This window comes from Cladophialophora yegresii, assembly GCF_000585515.1.
Source record: "Cladophialophora yegresii CBS 114405 chromosome Unknown aczIN-supercont1.4, whole genome shotgun sequence".
Lineage (NCBI taxonomy): Eukaryota > Fungi > Ascomycota > Eurotiomycetes > Chaetothyriales > Herpotrichiellaceae > Cladophialophora > Cladophialophora yegresii.
The window spans coordinates 648,882-666,756 of record NW_006913048.1 but is presented as its reverse complement, the minus strand read 5'-3'; the positions used below and the strand labels follow the sequence as shown (position 1 = coordinate 666,756).

Sequence of the window (17,875 nt, the reverse complement as noted above, 5' to 3'; positions counted from 1 at the left end):
GAGGTTGAGATGCGTTTGGCTGAGGTTGAGATGCGTTTGGCTGAGGTCGATGGGAAGTATGCAGCTGGATGGCGTGTTCGAGTCGCACCCAGGCGAGGAGGATAAAGCAAAAGGTAAAGTAGAAGAGCCCCTCGTAAGAGATTGTGAGGAGGACAAAGGACGGTGAGAAGGTAAGGAAGATAATGACTAAGCGGTGTAGATAGTGTTTGTTTGGTGCTATTCGGTGGACGAAGGGGAGGATGACTGAAGCTGAAAGGACGAGCCAGCCAACAACTTGATTTCCAACCGGGAGGCCTGTCTTTGCCTGAAGTGAGGCGACGCTCGAACGCGTGACGATGACCGTCAGAAGGATGATGCCAGTTTGAAGTCCCATCAGAGTTCGAGAAAGTATGTTTGTGTCGCTGTATGCGCCCGCAGATTTAGACTGCGACGTAATATCGTGCTCGAAGGTAAGGTAAAGCAGGCCTGCCCCGAACATCAGAAGGCCGCCTGCGGTTATCATAGTTGGACTCTCAACCTTGACAACAGGAAGAAATGTGAAGGTGCTGAGGACCAGGCAGCCAGCTGCCCATGCAAGGAGTACTAGTTTATTCTTTTTGACGAAATCTGCGCCGTATGATGCAGGGAAGACTGCTCCGAGAAGGTATAACACGGTGAGAATGCCCCGGTGGAAGTATGCTTGAACCTGGACGAGTCAGGATTATGTCAAAATGATGGGGTCCAATTTGAACTCACCAAACCCTCAATGACAAACAAGAAGCAAAAGGCCTGCACAAGGAGGGAGCTGGACTTGGAGAACCCTTGAATATCCCCGAGAAGAACTTTAGAGCCGGAGAACAAGGCTTTTCTCCTAGCAAAGACTTCTTCCCAGAAAAAGACAGGAAACGCTGCGTATCCATAATACGTCACTGGTGATCGCTCGATGATGAAGAACGAATACAGTGCAACAAGAATAGAGGAGAACGCCAGAAGAGAAGCTGTTGTCCTTCTTTCCGCCACGGCACCATGCAGGACATGCAGGTCGATGACTGTAGTAATACCATAGGTTATCCAGCCAAGATACCCGATGGTAATGAGAGCTCGGAGGAAAAGCCAGTCGTACGTTTGTAGATAGCGCAGCCCTTGGAGAGCGCGACTGAACAGATCCGAGCAGAGCTGAATGGCAAGTTCGTGCTGGTTGTTTGCAATCGCACTCTCAATCGCTGAGATACTAGCAGCAATTGATGCGTTGGCCTTGGAGAACGGAGGATATGGCTGATATTTCAAGCAAGTCGACTTCTTCTGCTCCTCCTTGACCCTGTACATTTCCAGGACCTGTTTCGTATTGACTAGGAATGCATTGGCTTGCTTTTCTGGCGTCGCAGCTAGATAGGACAAGGGCAACTTTCCAACAGAGTTCACAGGGTACTCAACTCCGACAAGGTATGCCATGAGGGCTGCAACATCGGCTTGATCAACGTCATGTCGTTGGATATGGTCAAACCCCCAGTCGAACGAGAAACCATCCTCATGGCCAGGAGCTTTCTCGCCAACAGAAAGTCGAGGTTCAGCAACACCAGCTCCCCAGGCAATTAATGGAGTTCTTGTGTTGTCAGGATGACCATCGCCGTGACTGCCCCAGTCGCTCATACCGTGATCAGCGGTGAAAACATAAGCTGTTTCGCTATCGCCATAGAACTCTTCAATCAGATTGGTTATTTCCTGAACACCTTGATCCACAACCTTGATATTGTGCAGATATTCCTTGGAATACGGGCGGTACGAGTGCCCGGTTGTATCCAACCCTAGCAGATGGAGGAAGAAAACGATCTTGTCCTCGCGAAGCATGGCATCCAATGTAGAATTTGTGCTGGCGGATTTGAAGAGGTCGTTGACCCTGTCAAAGACCCAGACGTCCAACGCTGTCGCATCCTGCGAGAAGTCCTCGAATTCTGCACCATACGTGTCCGCATCGATTCGACCTGGAACCGCACCTTCCTTGAACATTGGGAGGATGTCGGGACTGCCCCAACTCCATGTGTGCCGGCTTCTGTTGAAAACGCTGTCGAAGTCGACTGGGTTCAGTTTCCATCCCGTTGTGACTGCGGAGACGTCTTCGTAAAGGCCAGCTATGAGGGCAACATGACCGGGCCGTGACTCCGTTGGTACTCGTGTATGGGAAACGCCGAAGGTGCCATGCTCGAGGACTCGGGAGCGCAGAAAGGTTGCCAAAGGTCGAGGAGTCAGGTCGGCATTGGCTGGGTCGGGAGGAGACGGGTCTGGGAAGGACTGGAAGGCTTTATCTGCGCGGAGACCGTCGCCAACATACAAGACTAATCTCTTTGCCGGCGCTTTCTCTTGGGGGATCCCATAGAGTCTCATGCCATGCACAATGGGACTGACGAAATATATATCGAAGATCGAGTAGAGGTAGACTAAGTGGAAGACCACTGCCAGGGCTAGAAACCCTCCGCGACCTATTCTGGCCATTCTTGCGCAGTCTGAGAGAAGGAGCGACTTGGGTTAGACGGTCATATTTTTGTGAGATATACTCTGCACTGTACGGAAACCACAATCGCAATAACAAACCATCAGCATGGGCGTCGCAGGCGCCGCGGGCGCTCAGGAGCGGAAATTTCTCGAAGGGGCAACTGCGGCGAAGACGCACACGATTCCGGAGCAGCACGTGCGCGTGGATCCATTTGTGGGTGGAAGTCGGCTCAGGAACTAACATGTCAAAGAAATGTCCCAGGGGGATAGAATACATGAATGGGGACGTGCATTTTTCTATTGCGTGTTGGCATGCACATCAGCTACTCATCCTCATCGACCAAGAAATTCAGCCAGAATTTCAAGCCTTCCACGCTCTCTTCGCGGCACAGTGCTTCTCTTTCCTCTGCCATTTCAAGTTCTTCGCTGGCAACACCAAGACTCCAGCCAAACTGTGCTGCTGCTTGCTGTGCTGTAACTCCGATGCCAAACGTTAACCGATCCCACAGCTCAGGTATATCTGCTGCATGCCGCTTGAACGACTCCAGCCATGCCTTCAGCTGACTGATCGTCCTCTCGTCAGTTGCGCTCCCGTACTGGACCACCAGCAATCCACTTTTGAATCGTCGTAGCTTTATAGGAAGTCCCAACTTGTCCCACGCTTCAGCAGCCTTGTGGAAGTCAGATGGGCTAACCAGTTCCACGCCATTTTGACTCCTATTGAATATGGCCCAGAGATCGACAAGGCTCATTGTGCCGCCTTGGTGCCGCAGTATGCCCCGTCTGTCATCCATGGCAAATTCCGCCAGATTTCGTGCTAACTCTGAGATGTAAAGTGTATTCGAGCTATCACCCACCATGTCTTTTGTCGCCACCATGCCGAGCGCGGCGGCCGATTGAGAAAGAAGAGGGTCCGAAACGACGCCTGGGAGACCTAAACCAGCTCCCGACTCTTGCGCAAATCGTTCAGCGAGGGCCACCACATCCTTAGCTGACGCCATCAAAGCTTCTAAATCCTCAAAGGCATTTCCCAAAACAGCTTCATTAATCTTACGAGTCTGTAGGCCCCGCTGCTCAAGACCAGCGATGCCCACAGCTGTTTTTCGTGGCTCGGATGGTGCTGGCCCCGCAGTGCTGAAGGGCGTCGAAGCACGCGGGCTATCAGCCCTGGGAATTGGTGGGGCGTTCTGCAGCAACCACTTTCTTTGTATCATTGCGTTTTTTAACCGCTCATAGAACACTCGATCGCCCCCGTTCCTGAAAGAAATCTTGACGCTCGGACTTTCATGCTCGTCTCCGAGTGTGAGAGCTGATATCTCTGGCCCTGGTGACTCGGCCCGAGCAATTGGTCCCTCCAACCCGGCTCGTTGAAGTGTGTTTGGAGTCGGTAGCGGAGCAGAGCACAGTTCGCACTCGCGGAGCCAACGATGATTGTGAAAGGTGCATCTGGGGCAAGTAATGCTTTCTGCAGAATCTTGACCTCCATAGGACTTCGTCAGCGAGTCCCTCGTCAGGTTGATCGATTCTGATGGCGGAACAGGCGTTCGTTTCGCATTGGCGACGACAGCCGCTTTCAGCACCGTGGAGAATGGAGGCTTGATGCCGCAGGCCAGGCAGGGCGGCAGCGGGAAAGCCTCCGTAGCGATGGTAGGATCAAAATTCGAGGGCACAGGATTGGAGAAAGAGCAGATGGGACATACCCAAGTCCCGCCTACCACTGCCGCAGGTGGCGCTGCGACCGATTGAGGGCGGAGCGGACTCGCAGACCGTGAAGTAGGTGTTGAAGAAGAAACGACCCTCTGGAGATGCGGCGATTGCGGCGTGGCAGTTCTGCTTATCGAGCCAAACCCTCTTTTAAGCGGCTTAGGAAAAAAGGTGACCTTAGGCGATGATCTGAGAAACCCAGCCTTGATCGCGTTGGGTAAGCACCATTCTCGCAAATGTCGAAATCGATCTCACCTGAAACTCATGCCTATCGACATCTTTCAAATCAATCGCCCATGAGTTGGCGCGCGGTTCTGCATCGTCGACATAGCATATGCGATGGGACGTCAGGTACGCGTGCCCTTTTTGGCAAGAATCAATCTTGTATTTTCTAAATGATTGTTAGCCATGGTGGAGTCCTCAGCCATCACGGTCCAACTTTCCCTTCATACAGTCCAACCCCGTCCTGCACAAATAAAAGGACCTCATCTTGCGACAGGTCGGGGCGAGAGCCAGCAGTCAAGTCTGGCTTTTTGAGGAACATCCGGCTGTTTATACAGACTGGAGTTCATCTTCAGGGAGCTAGCGTCTTCGGGGAGTGATCTTTACTATAAGTCTAGCATCATCAACGTGCCTGAAGCTAATCAACACTACAAGGAAGAATCCAGTGAACGGATGTTGCCCGCTGCCTTGGTTAAACTCGGCATCAAATGTCGTTAACCTATTCAGGTTAGGCCATAGCTAAGTCGCTTGTCTGGCGGCAATTTCACTCAACCTCGACTTCTCTTCCTTTCACCGACTTCCTCATCACAGCATCACGACGACCGCGCAAACTGCCTTGCAACATAGTCGGTCGATCAGGTTGACCGTCGTAGTGTCTTCTCTCTCCCTTCCGTTCACCTTCGCGCGCGATTCAGTCAACTGTGCTTGAGCGCGCTACCATGTATTCGTCTCCTGCAGGCCACCCTCCGTGGCAGACTGCACCACCGTATCCATCGTTGAACAACCAAAGTCATGCTTACGTACCAGTTTCCGCTCGAAATACCTTTGGTCCCCCAGCAGCCTTTCCCCCGCCGCCAGCCTATATTCCTACCTCAATACCACCTCAACAGTACATGCCTTCACCTCCAGCGAGCACCATGTCCAATACCCCTCCACCTCCACCCCAACAAGGTCCCCGGCCGAAAGTCGTCTGGTCCCAAGACGTCCGTGACTATGTCAATCGCTCATTCGCGAAGGCTGCAGAGATGCGAACAGTATCCAAAGAACAGATTGAAGCGAAACTCAAGGAAATCATCACAGACGCCACGCAAAGCGGGAATCTGGACCGTATCAACTGGAAAGAGCTGCCGCTACCGCAGCAAATGATCTTGGAGGAACGCAACCGTGCTCTTCTTGCTCCTATAACACCTCCACCTTTTGTTTCCCCTGTAGCTGTTCCCGCTCCTACCACTCCTTATCACACTCAACCGGACTTTCCGCGCAAGCGCAAATCTACAGAGCTCTCAGCAGAAGTCGAGGTCTCTGCACCACCGCCTCCCTGGAGACCAAATGGACAACAGACCGGGTCGTTGGCCGATCGTGTCTCCTTCAACCCGAAAGAAAAACGACCCAAGCTCGACATGAGCACATCCGTAAGTAGAGCTGGCGCCAGTCTAGAATCCCGCAGACGACGGTTCGAAGACATGCGTGGAGATTCCAACTCTCCGCGTACACAAGAATCATCCAGGGGCGCCTCACCGGAACCCAAGCCGACTGGACCTATCGTTGGGCGATCGCAAAAGCTGGAAAAGAACTATTTCCGATTAACATCAGCGCCCAACCCCGATGACGTCCGACCACTGGAAGTTCTTCGGAAAACATTGGAATTACTAAAGAAGAAATGGCGCTCTGAGGCCAACTATGTCTACATCTGTGACCAGTTCAAGTCTCTGCGGCAAGATTTGACCGTCCAACACATCAAGAACGAATTCACCACCAGCGTTTACGAGTACCATGCCCGGATTGCCTTAGAGAAGGGTGACCTGGGTGAGTATAACCAGTGCCAAACACAGCTGCGGGCGCTGTACAAGCAGAGTCTAGGCGGTCACCCTGTGGAGTTCAAGGCATATCGTATCCTGTATTTCATTCACACCTGCAACCGGACTGACATGAATGACGTACTATCTGATCTAACCCCAGCAGACAAGAAAGAACCGGCCATCAAACACGCGCTCGAGGTGCGCTCTGCTCTCGCTCTCGGCAATTACCACAAATTCTTCAAATTGTATCTGACCGTGCCTGATATGGGCGCATATCTGATGGATATGTTCGTAGAGCGTGAAAGACTGGCGGCTTTGGCTTGCTTATGCAGAGCGTAGGTTTTCCTTTCCCAGACCCTTTCAAGCATGCAACTAACGTGTTCTCCTTCAGATATAAACCTGATGTCCGCCTTCGCTTCGTTACAGAAGAGCTGGGTTTCGAGTCGGACGAGGAAGCATGTCAATTCATCATTGATCATGCAGCAGATGAGTCCTCGAGTCTACTCGAAGAACGCGATGGAGATGTACGCTTTTTGACTGGAAAAGCTGGATCCATCTTCCACATTGCGAAGGCGAAAGCCTTTGGACAAATCGACATCAAGGGCCAGATATGAATGTTTCCCATGACATACCTTGGGCCCTGCGATTGTCATTCCGTTGATCTGAAAGCTCCGGACCTTAGGCAGCTGGCAGGTCCTACCTCAGAATATACCTTCCCGACTCTATTCCACTTTGTTTCCTTTGAACGACCGTTTTGAGCATTAGTTACCTTAATGGGTTGGGCACCTTGTTGTTCTTTGTAGCCGAAGCACCATCCCTATCCAGCGAAGAGATACACGAGCACAAGCAAGGAGTATCTTTGTCTTTACCACGTATGAGAAAGAGTGATCATGCAGAACGCATTGAACTAGTCTCAGTCAGGATATGGGCTTCCTTTCCGGCGTTCCTAGCGCCCCATTGCTGGGTGGTTCAAGGAACATTCTCAGTGTGCCACTGCAAGGAGGTGGATCGTTGGCAGTATGACTCTGGTACCGCCTGCCAAGATGAGGCGAACAATGGTTTCAAGTTGTCGGCACTCTCTGCTATCATTGTCTATCGACTGAGTCCGATGGTCCTGGTGCATCTGAAATGCCGTTCCCTTTACGCCGTGGAAGGGTTGATAACAGGCCTATGCGGAGAGGACAGTGGTCTAGGCTGAGCTCAAGAAAAATCTGGGCATCGACTTGGAACTACAGGCTAGTTGACATATCTCACGTGGCTGAGCATAGCTCGCCGCGTGCAGCAGAATTATTTTGGCCAACAAGAGTTATAGTGCAAGAATGGGCAGATTCCTGTGCAGCTGCTGCAAGCTTTCCGGCTGTGGCTATGAAGGTCGAAACCAGTCAAGCTGTCGGATCAAGATGCAGCCCGCCTCAAGAACGCAGCTTGTGCAGCTGTGACGGTTCCCGTGGATTTTGTGGTTTTCGTCAGTTTGCGTGGCTTTTGGGGGCCATTTGTGTGCATTGACTCGTACCCTTTGTTCGCGATTCCCACGTTCCTGGAATGGCGGCCATGCAATGCAGCCACGCCCACGTTGCGGGCCTGGCACAGTTGCTTTTCCGACTCACACTCTCTGGCGAGTTTCCGCCTGGCCATCGTCAGCCTCGATTCAGGAGCAGGACCCCAAGAACAAAAGGTACCCTCTTTACAACCACAGGAACCTTGTAGGAAGACCTTTAATTGAATCTTCACATATACGTCACCGCCGTCGCACTTTGATTTCTGGAATCCTTCCGGAATTCAATCGAAAGTCTCTGAGGCCCGTCGCAATCTTCAATCAGTGGGGCGTCACGGGCTTGAACTGAAGCGATCCCTGCCAGACACGCTAGAGAGACACACGAGGTCTTCCCCTTGCTCGATCTTGCCAACAGCATTCTGTCCGCCGCCGACAACCTCATCAGCCTGATCTTGTCAACGTCAAATCCTGAAACACTTTGACCCTCAATTTTGCGCGGCAGAGTCCAACCCCGTGCAGGCCGTTGAAAGCCTCGTTCCACCCTGCGACTGCGCCCGCAGCCGATCTAGAGCCAAAAAGAGCACGGTTTCCACAGGTTTGCCTTCCTGCCCAGTGCGATTGCGGGGCACTCCTTCAATGCGACAATGAAGGTATGTCTATCTTGTTCACCGCACGCGCGCAGCTCGCGCCCTCACTGTCGGGCACTGATCACTCTGTTCTCATAGGCTATTCGTCGATCTTTGAAGAGCGACAAAGACGGAAGGCAGCCGCCGAACCTGTCCATCACACCCAAGACAATCCAAGCACTACCCCCGAAGAAGGTGATCAAAGCCTTGTATAACTATGAGCCGCAGAACGGCAATGCGCAAGAGCTAGCATTTCACAAGGGCGACTTCTTCCATGTCCTAAGTCGCGAGGACGACACAGAGTGGTACGAGGCGTGCAACCCGCTCATCCCGTCCGCCAGGGGCCTTGTGCCCGTTGCATTCTTCGAAGTGGTTGGCAAACAACAGCGACAGAGTGGAAGCCCTGTTGCGTCCCCTGCAGACAAGGCCGACGGTCATGACTCAGGCTTTTCTGAAAAGGGCTCGACCAACTCTGGCCATACAAGGTCAGAATCGGTGGCAACCACACGACCTAGTGCAGGACCTCATCAGAGAGGACCAAGTATGAGCGGACGAGGCACGGGCGCCATGGTGTATGGCGTGGTACAGTACGATTTCCATGCAGAGAGGGCAGATGAGCTGGACGCCAAAGCTGGAGAGGCGATTATCGTGGTGGCACAATCCAACCCAGAATGGTTCGTTGCGAAGCCGATAGGACGGCTAGGAGGGCCTGGCCTGATCCCCGTGTCATTCATCGATATCAAGGACACTGCGACTATGCAGTCAGTCCCAGACCCTCTCGAGGCTGTTCGGAAAGCAGGCGTGCCTCGAGTGGAAGAATGGAAGAAATTCGCGGCCGAGTACAAGAACAGCAGTATCAGCTTGGGCAAATTCGATAACCCCCAAGCTCAAATGTCGGCCGAAATGGCTCGGATGAGCTTACAGAATGCTCCCTCACAACAGCCTCCTCCTAGACAGACTGAATATGTAAGTGGCTGTTCCCGTCCTGAACCTGAGAAACGGAAGCTTATGAGTCCAAACCAGACTGGAGCAAGGCTATCTCAGCAGTCGAACATCCCGTTAGCGCCCGTCAGTGCCTCGGTGCCTCGATATTGCTTCGACAACGACATGTACTGGTACATTATCGAGTGTCAGATGGAAGACGGCCGATGGTGGGAACTCTCACGGTACTACGCCGACTTCTACGACTTTCAGATTGCTCTTCTAGAGATGTTTCCGGAAGAGGCTGGCAACAAGGGCAAGCCTCGTATACTACCATTTATGCCCGGTCCTGTGGCGCATGTCACGGATGCGATTTCCAACGGTCGACGGCAGAATCTTGACGAGTATATCAAGAAGATTGTCGGCATGCCACCTCATATTTCCAAGAGTATGCTGGTCAGGAATTTGTTCAAGCCCAAGCCAGGTCAAGATTTCGAGATAGATCCCAATGCTCTCGGGGAGGATTACAGACTGTCAAGCGGGTCGCAGCACTCGCTGCCACCGGTTTCTCGGACCTCTTCCAACCAACAGCCACCCGGAGTGCCGTATGGCGGCATGCCGCCCCCATCAGCACGATCGTCGCAGCAAAGAGGGCCCGTACCTATGTCCGCAGGAGCAGGCATGGCTATGGGAGGTCCGCCGTTTCTGCATTCTCAACCAAGCAACTTGACCCAGGCGTCGAATTCTTCGAGTATGAAGGCCGGCAATGCAGGTGGGGCCATGAAAGTCAAAGTATTTTTCCAAGAGGACATCATCGCCCTCCGAGTGCCGCAAGATGTCGTTTTTGTGGCACTAAGGGAAAAGCTGATGGAGCGGTTGAAGGTCAACGAAGAGATCGTGATTCAGTACAAGGACGAGCCGACCAACAGTCTCATTGACCTGGAGAACGATGACAACCTCGACGTTGCGCTTCAACGGAATCCCAAACTCACGCTCTACGTCAATTATGCCCCCGGTTGAAGAAGGGTTGCTCGTGCTATGACCTTTGAACCTCGGCCGCAGAGCAGCCCAGCTGACAGCAGCCTCTTGTGCATTGGCCCGTCCTGCATGCGTTCTACTATGGTATACAAGGCGATGAACAGGGCAACCTGACGAAATGAATGGTTTTACGAAATCACGGTCGGAACTCCAATGGCGTTACGATTGACCCTGAGGGATTCAGTTCCAACACTTCTACATTTTCCGCAAAAGTTTACAGTTTCGAGCAATTTCTCACCATCACTTCGGCGACAAGAGCGTTTCGCGGAGTTTGAGATAGCCTACGGTCATATCGGGCGGATCTGTGCGAAGCGTGCCAGCTGATTTGCGAGCACAAGGGGAGGAGTTCAGGAAGAGGAACATGCATTTCGGTCAAGCAGGTATCTGGGTATCTCGATGCGAGCGGCTGCAGGCACTCAGGCACCACTTGGTCACGGCCCACAGAACCTACTCTCTATAGCCAGATCCCCAAATGCTTTGAGCTCGAAGTACTCCGTACGTTCCAGCGAGATACAGTATCTTGCAGGACGTTTGACCCTCGTGAACCGCTAAATGTCCGGTTTGTGATGTGTCGGCCCAGATGATCGGCTACTTGACCGGCAATTCTGTTTCCACCGGACGACTGGGTCCAACGAACTGCGGTCTTTATCCCGAGATGCCATGCCTCGCCTCGCCTCACCTTCAACGGCCTGTGACGCAGCTCGACAACTAGTTGCACCGTTGCTAAGAAATTGCGTATTAGCTTGCACTTGCTCCTCCTTCACGTTTTGGCTTAGTCCTCGCCATGAGTTGATGACCTTGGATATATTACAGCGTGCACCTAGTGTTTCCACGTTGTTTGCGTGGCCGTCATTATGAAAGCCGTTGTGCACCCCGTCCACAACGCCTTCCAGTCCTACCTCCGAGCTCTGATCTCCGATACCGCTGTCCGGGCTCCACTGCGGCAACCGGTCTGCGCAGAGTGCTTGACCATACTGACCCCGACGCAGACACTGCGACGACAAAGAAGATCGCCCAGACTCTCCCTGAGGCGCCAACTACATGTCGCGAGCACGGTCTGCTCCGACTGGACGGTGAGATCTACGGGGCCCCAACCGCAGCGGCAATGGCGTCAGAAGAGGGAGCTCGCGACGGTGAAAGACGTACGCCCCCGCGGACCATTGGTGGAGTACGATGAACGAGTCCACGCAGGGCGACTGCGGATGGATGAGCATCAGAGAAGTGAGCGCGAAGTCCCCACCCAATCCCTGTGTCCCTCCAGAAAGAGCTGCTGGTACTGACATGACACGATACAGCGCTGGTCGAGCACCTCCAAGATCTCCACGAATCGCTACAGGACTATATCCCTCCGAAAGTGATTCACCCAGACATCCATGACCTTCAACCGCCCAAGAAATCCCTCTTCGGGTCGTTGTTTTCGAGCGGCCAGAAAAAGAAGGCCATAGGCGAGATACCCGAGAACCTGCCCAAGGGACTGTACATGTACGGCGATGTCGGGTCCGGCAAGACGATGCTGATGGACTTGTTCTTTGACACGTTACCCGCCAACATCACGTCCAAGACGCGCATCCACTTCCATAATTTCATGCAGGATGTGCACAAGCGGCTGCACAAGATCCGGATGGAATACGGCAACGACTTTGACGCCGTGCCCTTCATCGCGGCCGACCTGGCCGAGACGGCGCAGGTCTTGTGCTTCGACGAGTTCCAGGTGGTCGACGTCGCGGACGCGATGATCCTGCGCCGGCTGATCGAGGCGCTCATGTCGCACGGCGTCGTCCTAGTGACCACCTCGAACCGCCACCCGGACGACCTGTACAAGAACGGCATCCAGCGGCAGTCCTTCATCCCGTGCATCAACCTGCTCAAGAAGCGCCTGCGCGTCATCAACCTGGACTCGCAGACGGATTATCGCAAGCTGCCCCGCCCGCCCAGCGGCGTGTACCACCACCCTCTGGACCGCGCGGCCAAATCCCACGCGGACAAGTGGTTCAGCTTCCTGGGGGACCCCGAGAACGACCCGCCTCACCCGACGACCATCACGGTGTGGGGCCGCGAAGTGCACATCCCGCTCGTCTCCGGGCGCGCCGTGCGGTTCACGTTTCACGACCTCATCGGCCGGGCCACGGGCGCGGCGGACTACATTGAGATGATGCGCAGCTTTGACGCCTTCATCGTCACGGACGTGCCCGGGATGACGCACCGCGAGAGAGACTGGGCCCGCCGATTCATCACTTTTATCGACGCCGTGTATGAGAGTCACGCCAAGTTGGTGCTCACCACGGCCGTGCCGCTGAGTCAGCTGTTCGTCAGCAAGACGGAGCTGGACGACAGTCTGGACAGAGTGACGGATAAAGTCAAAAAGGACGAGGCCGCGGCGAGCAAGGACGAGAAAAACGTCGTTCAGGAGATTCAAAACGCCAAGGTCAATCAGTCTGGACCTTCGGGTCAGGATGAAGGCCACGACGTCGATGATGTGATGCGCAACCTGATGGACGATCTGGGCATGAACATGAGCATGCTCAAGCAGTCGTCGCTGTTTAGCGGTGATGAGGAGCGCTTCGCCTTCGCGCGGGCCTTGAGCCGCTTGACCGAGATGGGCAGTCAGGAGTGGGTGGAGAGAGGGATGGGGCTTGAGAAGAGAGGAGGACTTCATGAGAAGGAAGGCTGGCAGAGGGTCCGGAGCCGATGGAGGGAGGATAGTTTGTGATTCTAGGCGAGAGAGAAAGAGAGAGAGAGAGAGACACTGCGGCTGATATAGTATAGAGAGCTATGCCGCAGGCAGGGAGCAAGAAGAGAGGATATCCGCCCCGATCTATACCTATACATACAACTTCAGTCCCAACTGGTCGTGGTTATACATATGGGTGTGATATCCATAGAGGGATGTGAATGCAACGTTAGCACCAGTACCCTCCACGTTAGCGGTTGTCCCTGTACGGAATACTGTCGCGGCTCTTGGGTACAGTGACTGCGTAGGGAGTGAATGAACACAGTCGCCTCGGTCATGCAGCAGCCTCGTAGAGTTTATGACGAAACCGTTGACTTTGGAGGCCAACCATCAAGTCAGGGGTCAACAACACTAGACGTCTGCTATTCGCGCGGCACATCGTAACAATCTGATATGGAGCACCGAATTTATTGTAAATCCCAGACAGAAAGTTGTTGTAGGACTTCGCCTCACGCCACGCCCTTGTCCTCTTCACTAACGAACCTCCAGCCCCGGTCCGTCAATCTCACGCTCACGGGCATATTCTCAACTTCCTTCACAAGCTTGATCGTGCCAGCCCTGCCCGAGAGGGCCTCCACTCTGCTCGCCGTCCTGTCATCGAATCCATAAAACAGCAAGGCCAGCGGATTTCCTTTCAGATCGTGATCCAGACCCGGGACGTTCCTGCTGGGCATTCGGTCCTGAACCGCCAACGCTACAAAGAAAGCAATTGTGACAGCCGCCAACGCAGCCGGATATGCAATCAGACCCCAGCGCACCCGGATACACGTGAGGGTGGTGACGACGTTGCCCGACGCTAGTGTGGAGTAACCGTCGTCACCATGGCCGCGGATATACGTCGTCATGCTTTTCGAAATGTTGGCGAAGATGCCGTCGACAGAATGAAAGGTCGCCCTGCCAGAATTGTAGAACACCTCGGAGACGGTCGAGGTATTGCGAACCATGGTGTCGGTGTCGTCCGTGTGCCAGCTCACAGAGCCGGGGGTGAAGAAGGTGCTGAAGAAGCTGTCCAGCGAGTAGCCGTACGTGTACATACACTTTTGGGGCACAATGGTAGTTTTACCGGGTGTGTAAACACGATAGCGTTCACAGATCCAGGAGTCGTGGATTGGGAACCATTCAGCACCGGCTGGGACGTCGTAGCCGGCTTGGGTTAGATTCTCCATCTGCGCCGGTGTCAGACAAGGCAGGTGGATGGTGCTAGTCGCCGGGCAACTGACAGGCCCAGTTGCGGGCACCTCGCCGAAGCTATCGGTTGCCAAAGCGACTGTTTCGTGCAGTCTGCCGTCCTGGACAGAGGCGCTCACGGCCAGGACGGCCGGCTTGAGCGTGCATCTGGCGGCACCGAAGCCTCTGCTCGTCCAGTTGCCCGTCGTGCTCTCATTACAGCTGGGGGGCTCGACGACGTATTCGACATTGAGCATGAGGAGGTCCACGGCAGCGACGTCACTGTTGTATGCCATGACCCATTGGTCTTGATAGTAAGCCTCACTGTTGCTGTACGAGTACTTTGCCTTCATGCCAGAAGGCAGGCCCATCTGGAAGTCGGTGACGTTGATCATCTCCCAGCTATCGTAGGGCAATTGAGTCTGGGGATCCGTAGCCAGAATAGAGATGTTCTGCTGCCGCTGGGTTGAAGTGCAACGTAGTTCGGTGGTGATGTCTTCGCAACTGTGCGTATAGCCGATCGTGTAGAACTCTTCTGGGAATGTGCAATAACCTGAGGAACACTGAAAATTGACGGTCGAGCCCTGACTGTATAGGCCAGCGTTGATGGCCATTTTCAGGCCATAAGAAATATCGTCCTCTACTGCCTCGGAGTACGAAGCGGTTCTTTGCACGCTCGCGCTCAGAGAAGTTGTTGATTGACCAACGGCTGGTTGGGCTCTGGAGCAGCTGTAGTACTGAATAAGCTCCTGTGCAATGGGATCAAGCACGACGGCTGCGATGGTGACGAAGGCCGCTATGGTTGGTAAAACATCCCGACCATGTACCGTGACTAAGAGCCACAGCGCGCCATGTGGACCTCTTGAGGCGCCATCATAGGTGGCAAGGTCATTGAGAGGTCTTATTTTGCTGAACCAGCTCCATTTGAGGTGATTCAGACCTGTGGTCAGGATGGTGAGGAGCGCAGCCTTGAGGATCACAACGTATATGGATATCAGCGTATTGATAGAGAGACCTTGAGGCCAGTGAGGGTTGGGCTTGTTGTCGTAGGCATTAGCGGTAACAAAAATGGCAATGACCGCAAACACGCTGGCGAGGCAGCTGAAGATTTCCAGCCACCAGAGCTGAATGTATTTCAGCACAGACACAGTCGCTCGTCCGTCGCACTTCTGGCTGGATAGGGTACTCGAGGCTGCCTTGCTTTCCTTCTCGGGAAAGGCATCTTTGTGTGTCGCGGATAATAGGCTTTTGTGCTCAACGTTTCCCACCACGTCGTCACGGCCATCATTGACGCTGGGGAGAGTGTGCGCTTCCGCGAGTTGCGCCATTGATGCTGCCGGCTTTAGTCTCGCAAGCGACTGTGGGATTTTCGGCGCTGCTCAGGAGAGGGAGTGGAGTCTCTTGCTTTCGTGCGTTAGACTACTACTGCTCGTAATGCGACCACATTTGATATGACTTGTAGTTTATGATAAGGCTGGAGAGGAAGAGTAGCGCGCTCTATGAGGATGATGTCCGGTAAATGGCGCAACATCATGATATGTGCCAGAGGAGACCAGCGACGCTAGCGCAGATATTGTGATTGTATTTTGGGCTGGACTAAATGCCAGTTGACTGGACCAGGTGTCCGGGGCGAAGCATCCCTGATTTTGGTGGACGAACGAAAGCTCGCGAAAAGCCATATCCACCGCGGCATCATATGCTCAGCCGCAGGTTCCACCGCAGCCTAGAACCGAAAGAGCGATCGCCACGGGAAAGGGTTCTGCATGCACACTGCCTGCTATGGATTTGCTTGAATCCGCGTGGCGAAGACCAAGGCGAGTCGTTTTGGCGGCTCTGCATCCTTGTGATGTTCAAGCTTTGAGATCCTGAAGCTTGACTTCTGCAAGGATTAGCGTGATAAGTGCACGGTGGGCCAGTCACCCATGCAGGCCTATTTGATCAAACAGTTGTCTTCAAAAGTCGACCACGAACCTCTGCATCGGACCCAGACAGAGCAGGACAATGCCAACAATTGGTGCATCTCTTCTCTCTGTTTGCAGACACCTGAGCAGGCACAGCACCGGCAAAGGTCCAAGTGTGTACGCAGTTCCGGAGGTGGCAAGGCGGGCGGGACGCCTTACTGTCGGCCTTGACTGTCGACAACAATCTTGATTGGTGGATCTTCGGTGTGCGATAAGTTGATGGTGCATGAACCAGGGCTTGGGCCATCGAGTACCTCAGCTCGAGCGAAAATCGATTTGTGGCAACTTCCTGGCTCATACTCCGGATGCCCCAGCATATCGGCCTGAATTGTGGGCGAGGGTGATTCAGATGCTGGTGTACATAACGTGGGGATTAGCAGTCGTATTATCTTCTTTCCATAGCGACAGAGATCCCAAGAAGATTAGGAGAGAGAATATCCCACCAAAAGCCCGCGATGTAGACCTCAATGCGTACTCCTCCCTGGTCGTGTGGCAGTAGACTCAAGGACTATGATTCTCGTCACTTCAATCCAACAGCCTGGAGGAATATCGATTTCTGGTCTTCTTTGACGATGCTCTGGACGATTTCTGCCATTGTCTCAAGTTCGACAATTTTCCCTTTGCAACAGGAAAACTGCCATTGGTCCGGTGCACGGTCATGCTGTTTGCTTTCTTCGGCCGAATCATATCGTATCTGGAATGCTTGCCAGTTCAATGCCTTAAGTTCTGCAACATGTGCTTCGACGAGGTCACTGCGACCCGAGAAGATCATAATGCCTGGGTAGCCAGGCTTCGTGATGCCCGAAATGTCCAGGGAGGAGTACCCGCTTCGACTAAGTACCCTTGCATTCAGACTCGGATTTACAGCGAGTTTGCGCTTGGAAGTGGCCAAAAGATGATGCAGCCAGATGATTACCGTCTTGAATGGCTGGGTGAATTCGGCGTCAGCATCCACGCCGTTGTCCTTTGTCGCATTGTGTTGTCCATCCGAGGTTCCGGCCACGGGACCCTGCGCAGTCTCAGCCGTGATTTCTTCGAACCGGTTGATCAAGATGTCCAGGATTTCCGAGCCCTGCTCCTCGAACATAACGGTTTCAACCGCTTGTTGTACTTTGTTGCGGATGTCATTCCTGGATCCACTGGACGCGGAAATGATTTGGGGCTTGTCGGGGCCTGTAGGATACTGGTCGTGAAGTCGTAAAACCAAAGTTGCGCTGGACGAATTCGGGGAGGTATATTTGAGGTCACGGCTTTTTGAGTCGAAAGAAATGAGGCCGGGGTACATCGCTTCGAGCAAGGCCAATTCGTTCTCAAAGCGAGTAGAAGTCTCTGACGCATCTGTGTGTTCCATCATGATGGGCACTTGATCGAAATAATCCTGAGGAGGTGGTACTGGTGGAGGGAGATAGAATCAGGGCCGAAAATTATAAGAGAGAGTTGATTTTTTCTTCCTCGTCGAACACCATGGTCCACAACTTCGCAACATGAGCCTGGCTGGGAACAACAACGGAAAGTAGAAGAGCTCCGGGGCATGCGTCGCGGAAAGTGCTGTAGGGCAATGCTTTAGTTGAGGTTTGACTTGAACGTTCACAGCCTTTCAGGCCGCACGGCGTGGAAGCCCTAAGGGTTGACGTAGTTAACAAAATGGCAATTGCGACTAGTCAATTGAAGGGTGCAGGCAGGGTCTCAGTCTCAGCAGCGACCCTCACGCTCTTCGTACTGCTCAACCTCGGTTCCAAGGC

General features: G+C 53.5%; 7 protein-coding genes across 7 annotated transcripts in view; 3 read left to right on the top strand and 4 right to left on the bottom strand.

The window, feature by feature from the left end:
• Positions 1-2,469, bottom strand: part of A1O7_05555 (phosphatidylinositol glycan, class N) — a gene marked incomplete at both ends in the record, with an annotated part of 3,176 nt that extends 707 nt beyond the window's left edge. The window contains 2 exons of the mRNA XM_007759564.1: positions 89-685; positions 736-2,469. Of these exons, the coding sequence (XP_007757754.1) occupies positions 89-685; positions 736-2,469 (2,331 nt within the window). The remainder of the gene's footprint in view (positions 1-88; positions 686-735) is intronic.
• Positions 2,470-2,792: 323 nt separating this feature from the next.
• On the bottom strand, positions 2,793-4,717 carry A1O7_05554 (uncharacterized protein; the record flags this gene model as incomplete). The annotated part of the gene is made up of 3 exons (XM_007759563.1): positions 2,793-4,376; positions 4,429-4,564; positions 4,605-4,717. The coding sequence occupies 3 exons, from the start codon at positions 4,715-4,717 to the stop codon at positions 2,793-2,795; spliced, it is 1,833 nt and encodes a 610-aa protein (XP_007757753.1).
• A 595-nt stretch (positions 4,718-5,312) lies between these two features.
• A1O7_05553 (uncharacterized protein) lies at positions 5,313-6,808 on the top strand (the record flags this gene model as incomplete). The annotated part of the gene is made up of 2 exons (XM_007759562.1): positions 5,313-6,529; positions 6,586-6,808. 2 exons carry the CDS (start codon positions 5,313-5,315, stop codon positions 6,806-6,808), a joined length of 1,440 nt encoding a protein of 479 aa, XP_007757752.1.
• Positions 6,809-8,333: 1,525 nt separating this feature from the next.
• Positions 8,334-10,256, top strand: A1O7_05552 (bud emergence protein 1; the record flags this gene model as incomplete). The annotated part of the gene is made up of 2 exons (XM_007759561.1): positions 8,334-8,339; positions 8,415-10,256. 2 exons carry the CDS (start codon positions 8,334-8,336, stop codon positions 10,254-10,256), a joined length of 1,848 nt encoding a protein of 615 aa, XP_007757751.1.
• An 872-nt stretch (positions 10,257-11,128) lies between these two features.
• Positions 11,129-12,984, top strand: A1O7_05551 (uncharacterized protein; the record flags this gene model as incomplete). The annotated part of the gene is made up of 2 exons (XM_007759560.1): positions 11,129-11,495; positions 11,570-12,984. 2 exons carry the CDS (start codon positions 11,129-11,131, stop codon positions 12,982-12,984), a joined length of 1,782 nt encoding a protein of 593 aa, XP_007757750.1.
• A 470-nt stretch (positions 12,985-13,454) lies between these two features.
• On the bottom strand, positions 13,455-15,500 carry A1O7_05550 (uncharacterized protein; the record flags this gene model as incomplete). Its single annotated transcript, XM_007759559.1, has 1 exon — positions 13,455-15,500. The coding sequence occupies one exon, from the start codon at positions 15,498-15,500 to the stop codon at positions 13,455-13,457; it is 2,046 nt and encodes a 681-aa protein (XP_007757749.1).
• Positions 15,501-16,653: 1,153 nt separating this feature from the next.
• Positions 16,654-17,484, bottom strand: A1O7_05549 (uncharacterized protein; the record flags this gene model as incomplete). The annotated part of the gene is made up of 1 exon (XM_007759558.1): positions 16,654-17,484. The coding sequence occupies one exon, from the start codon at positions 17,482-17,484 to the stop codon at positions 16,654-16,656; it is 831 nt and encodes a 276-aa protein (XP_007757748.1).
• Positions 17,485-17,875: the final 391 nt, after the last annotated feature.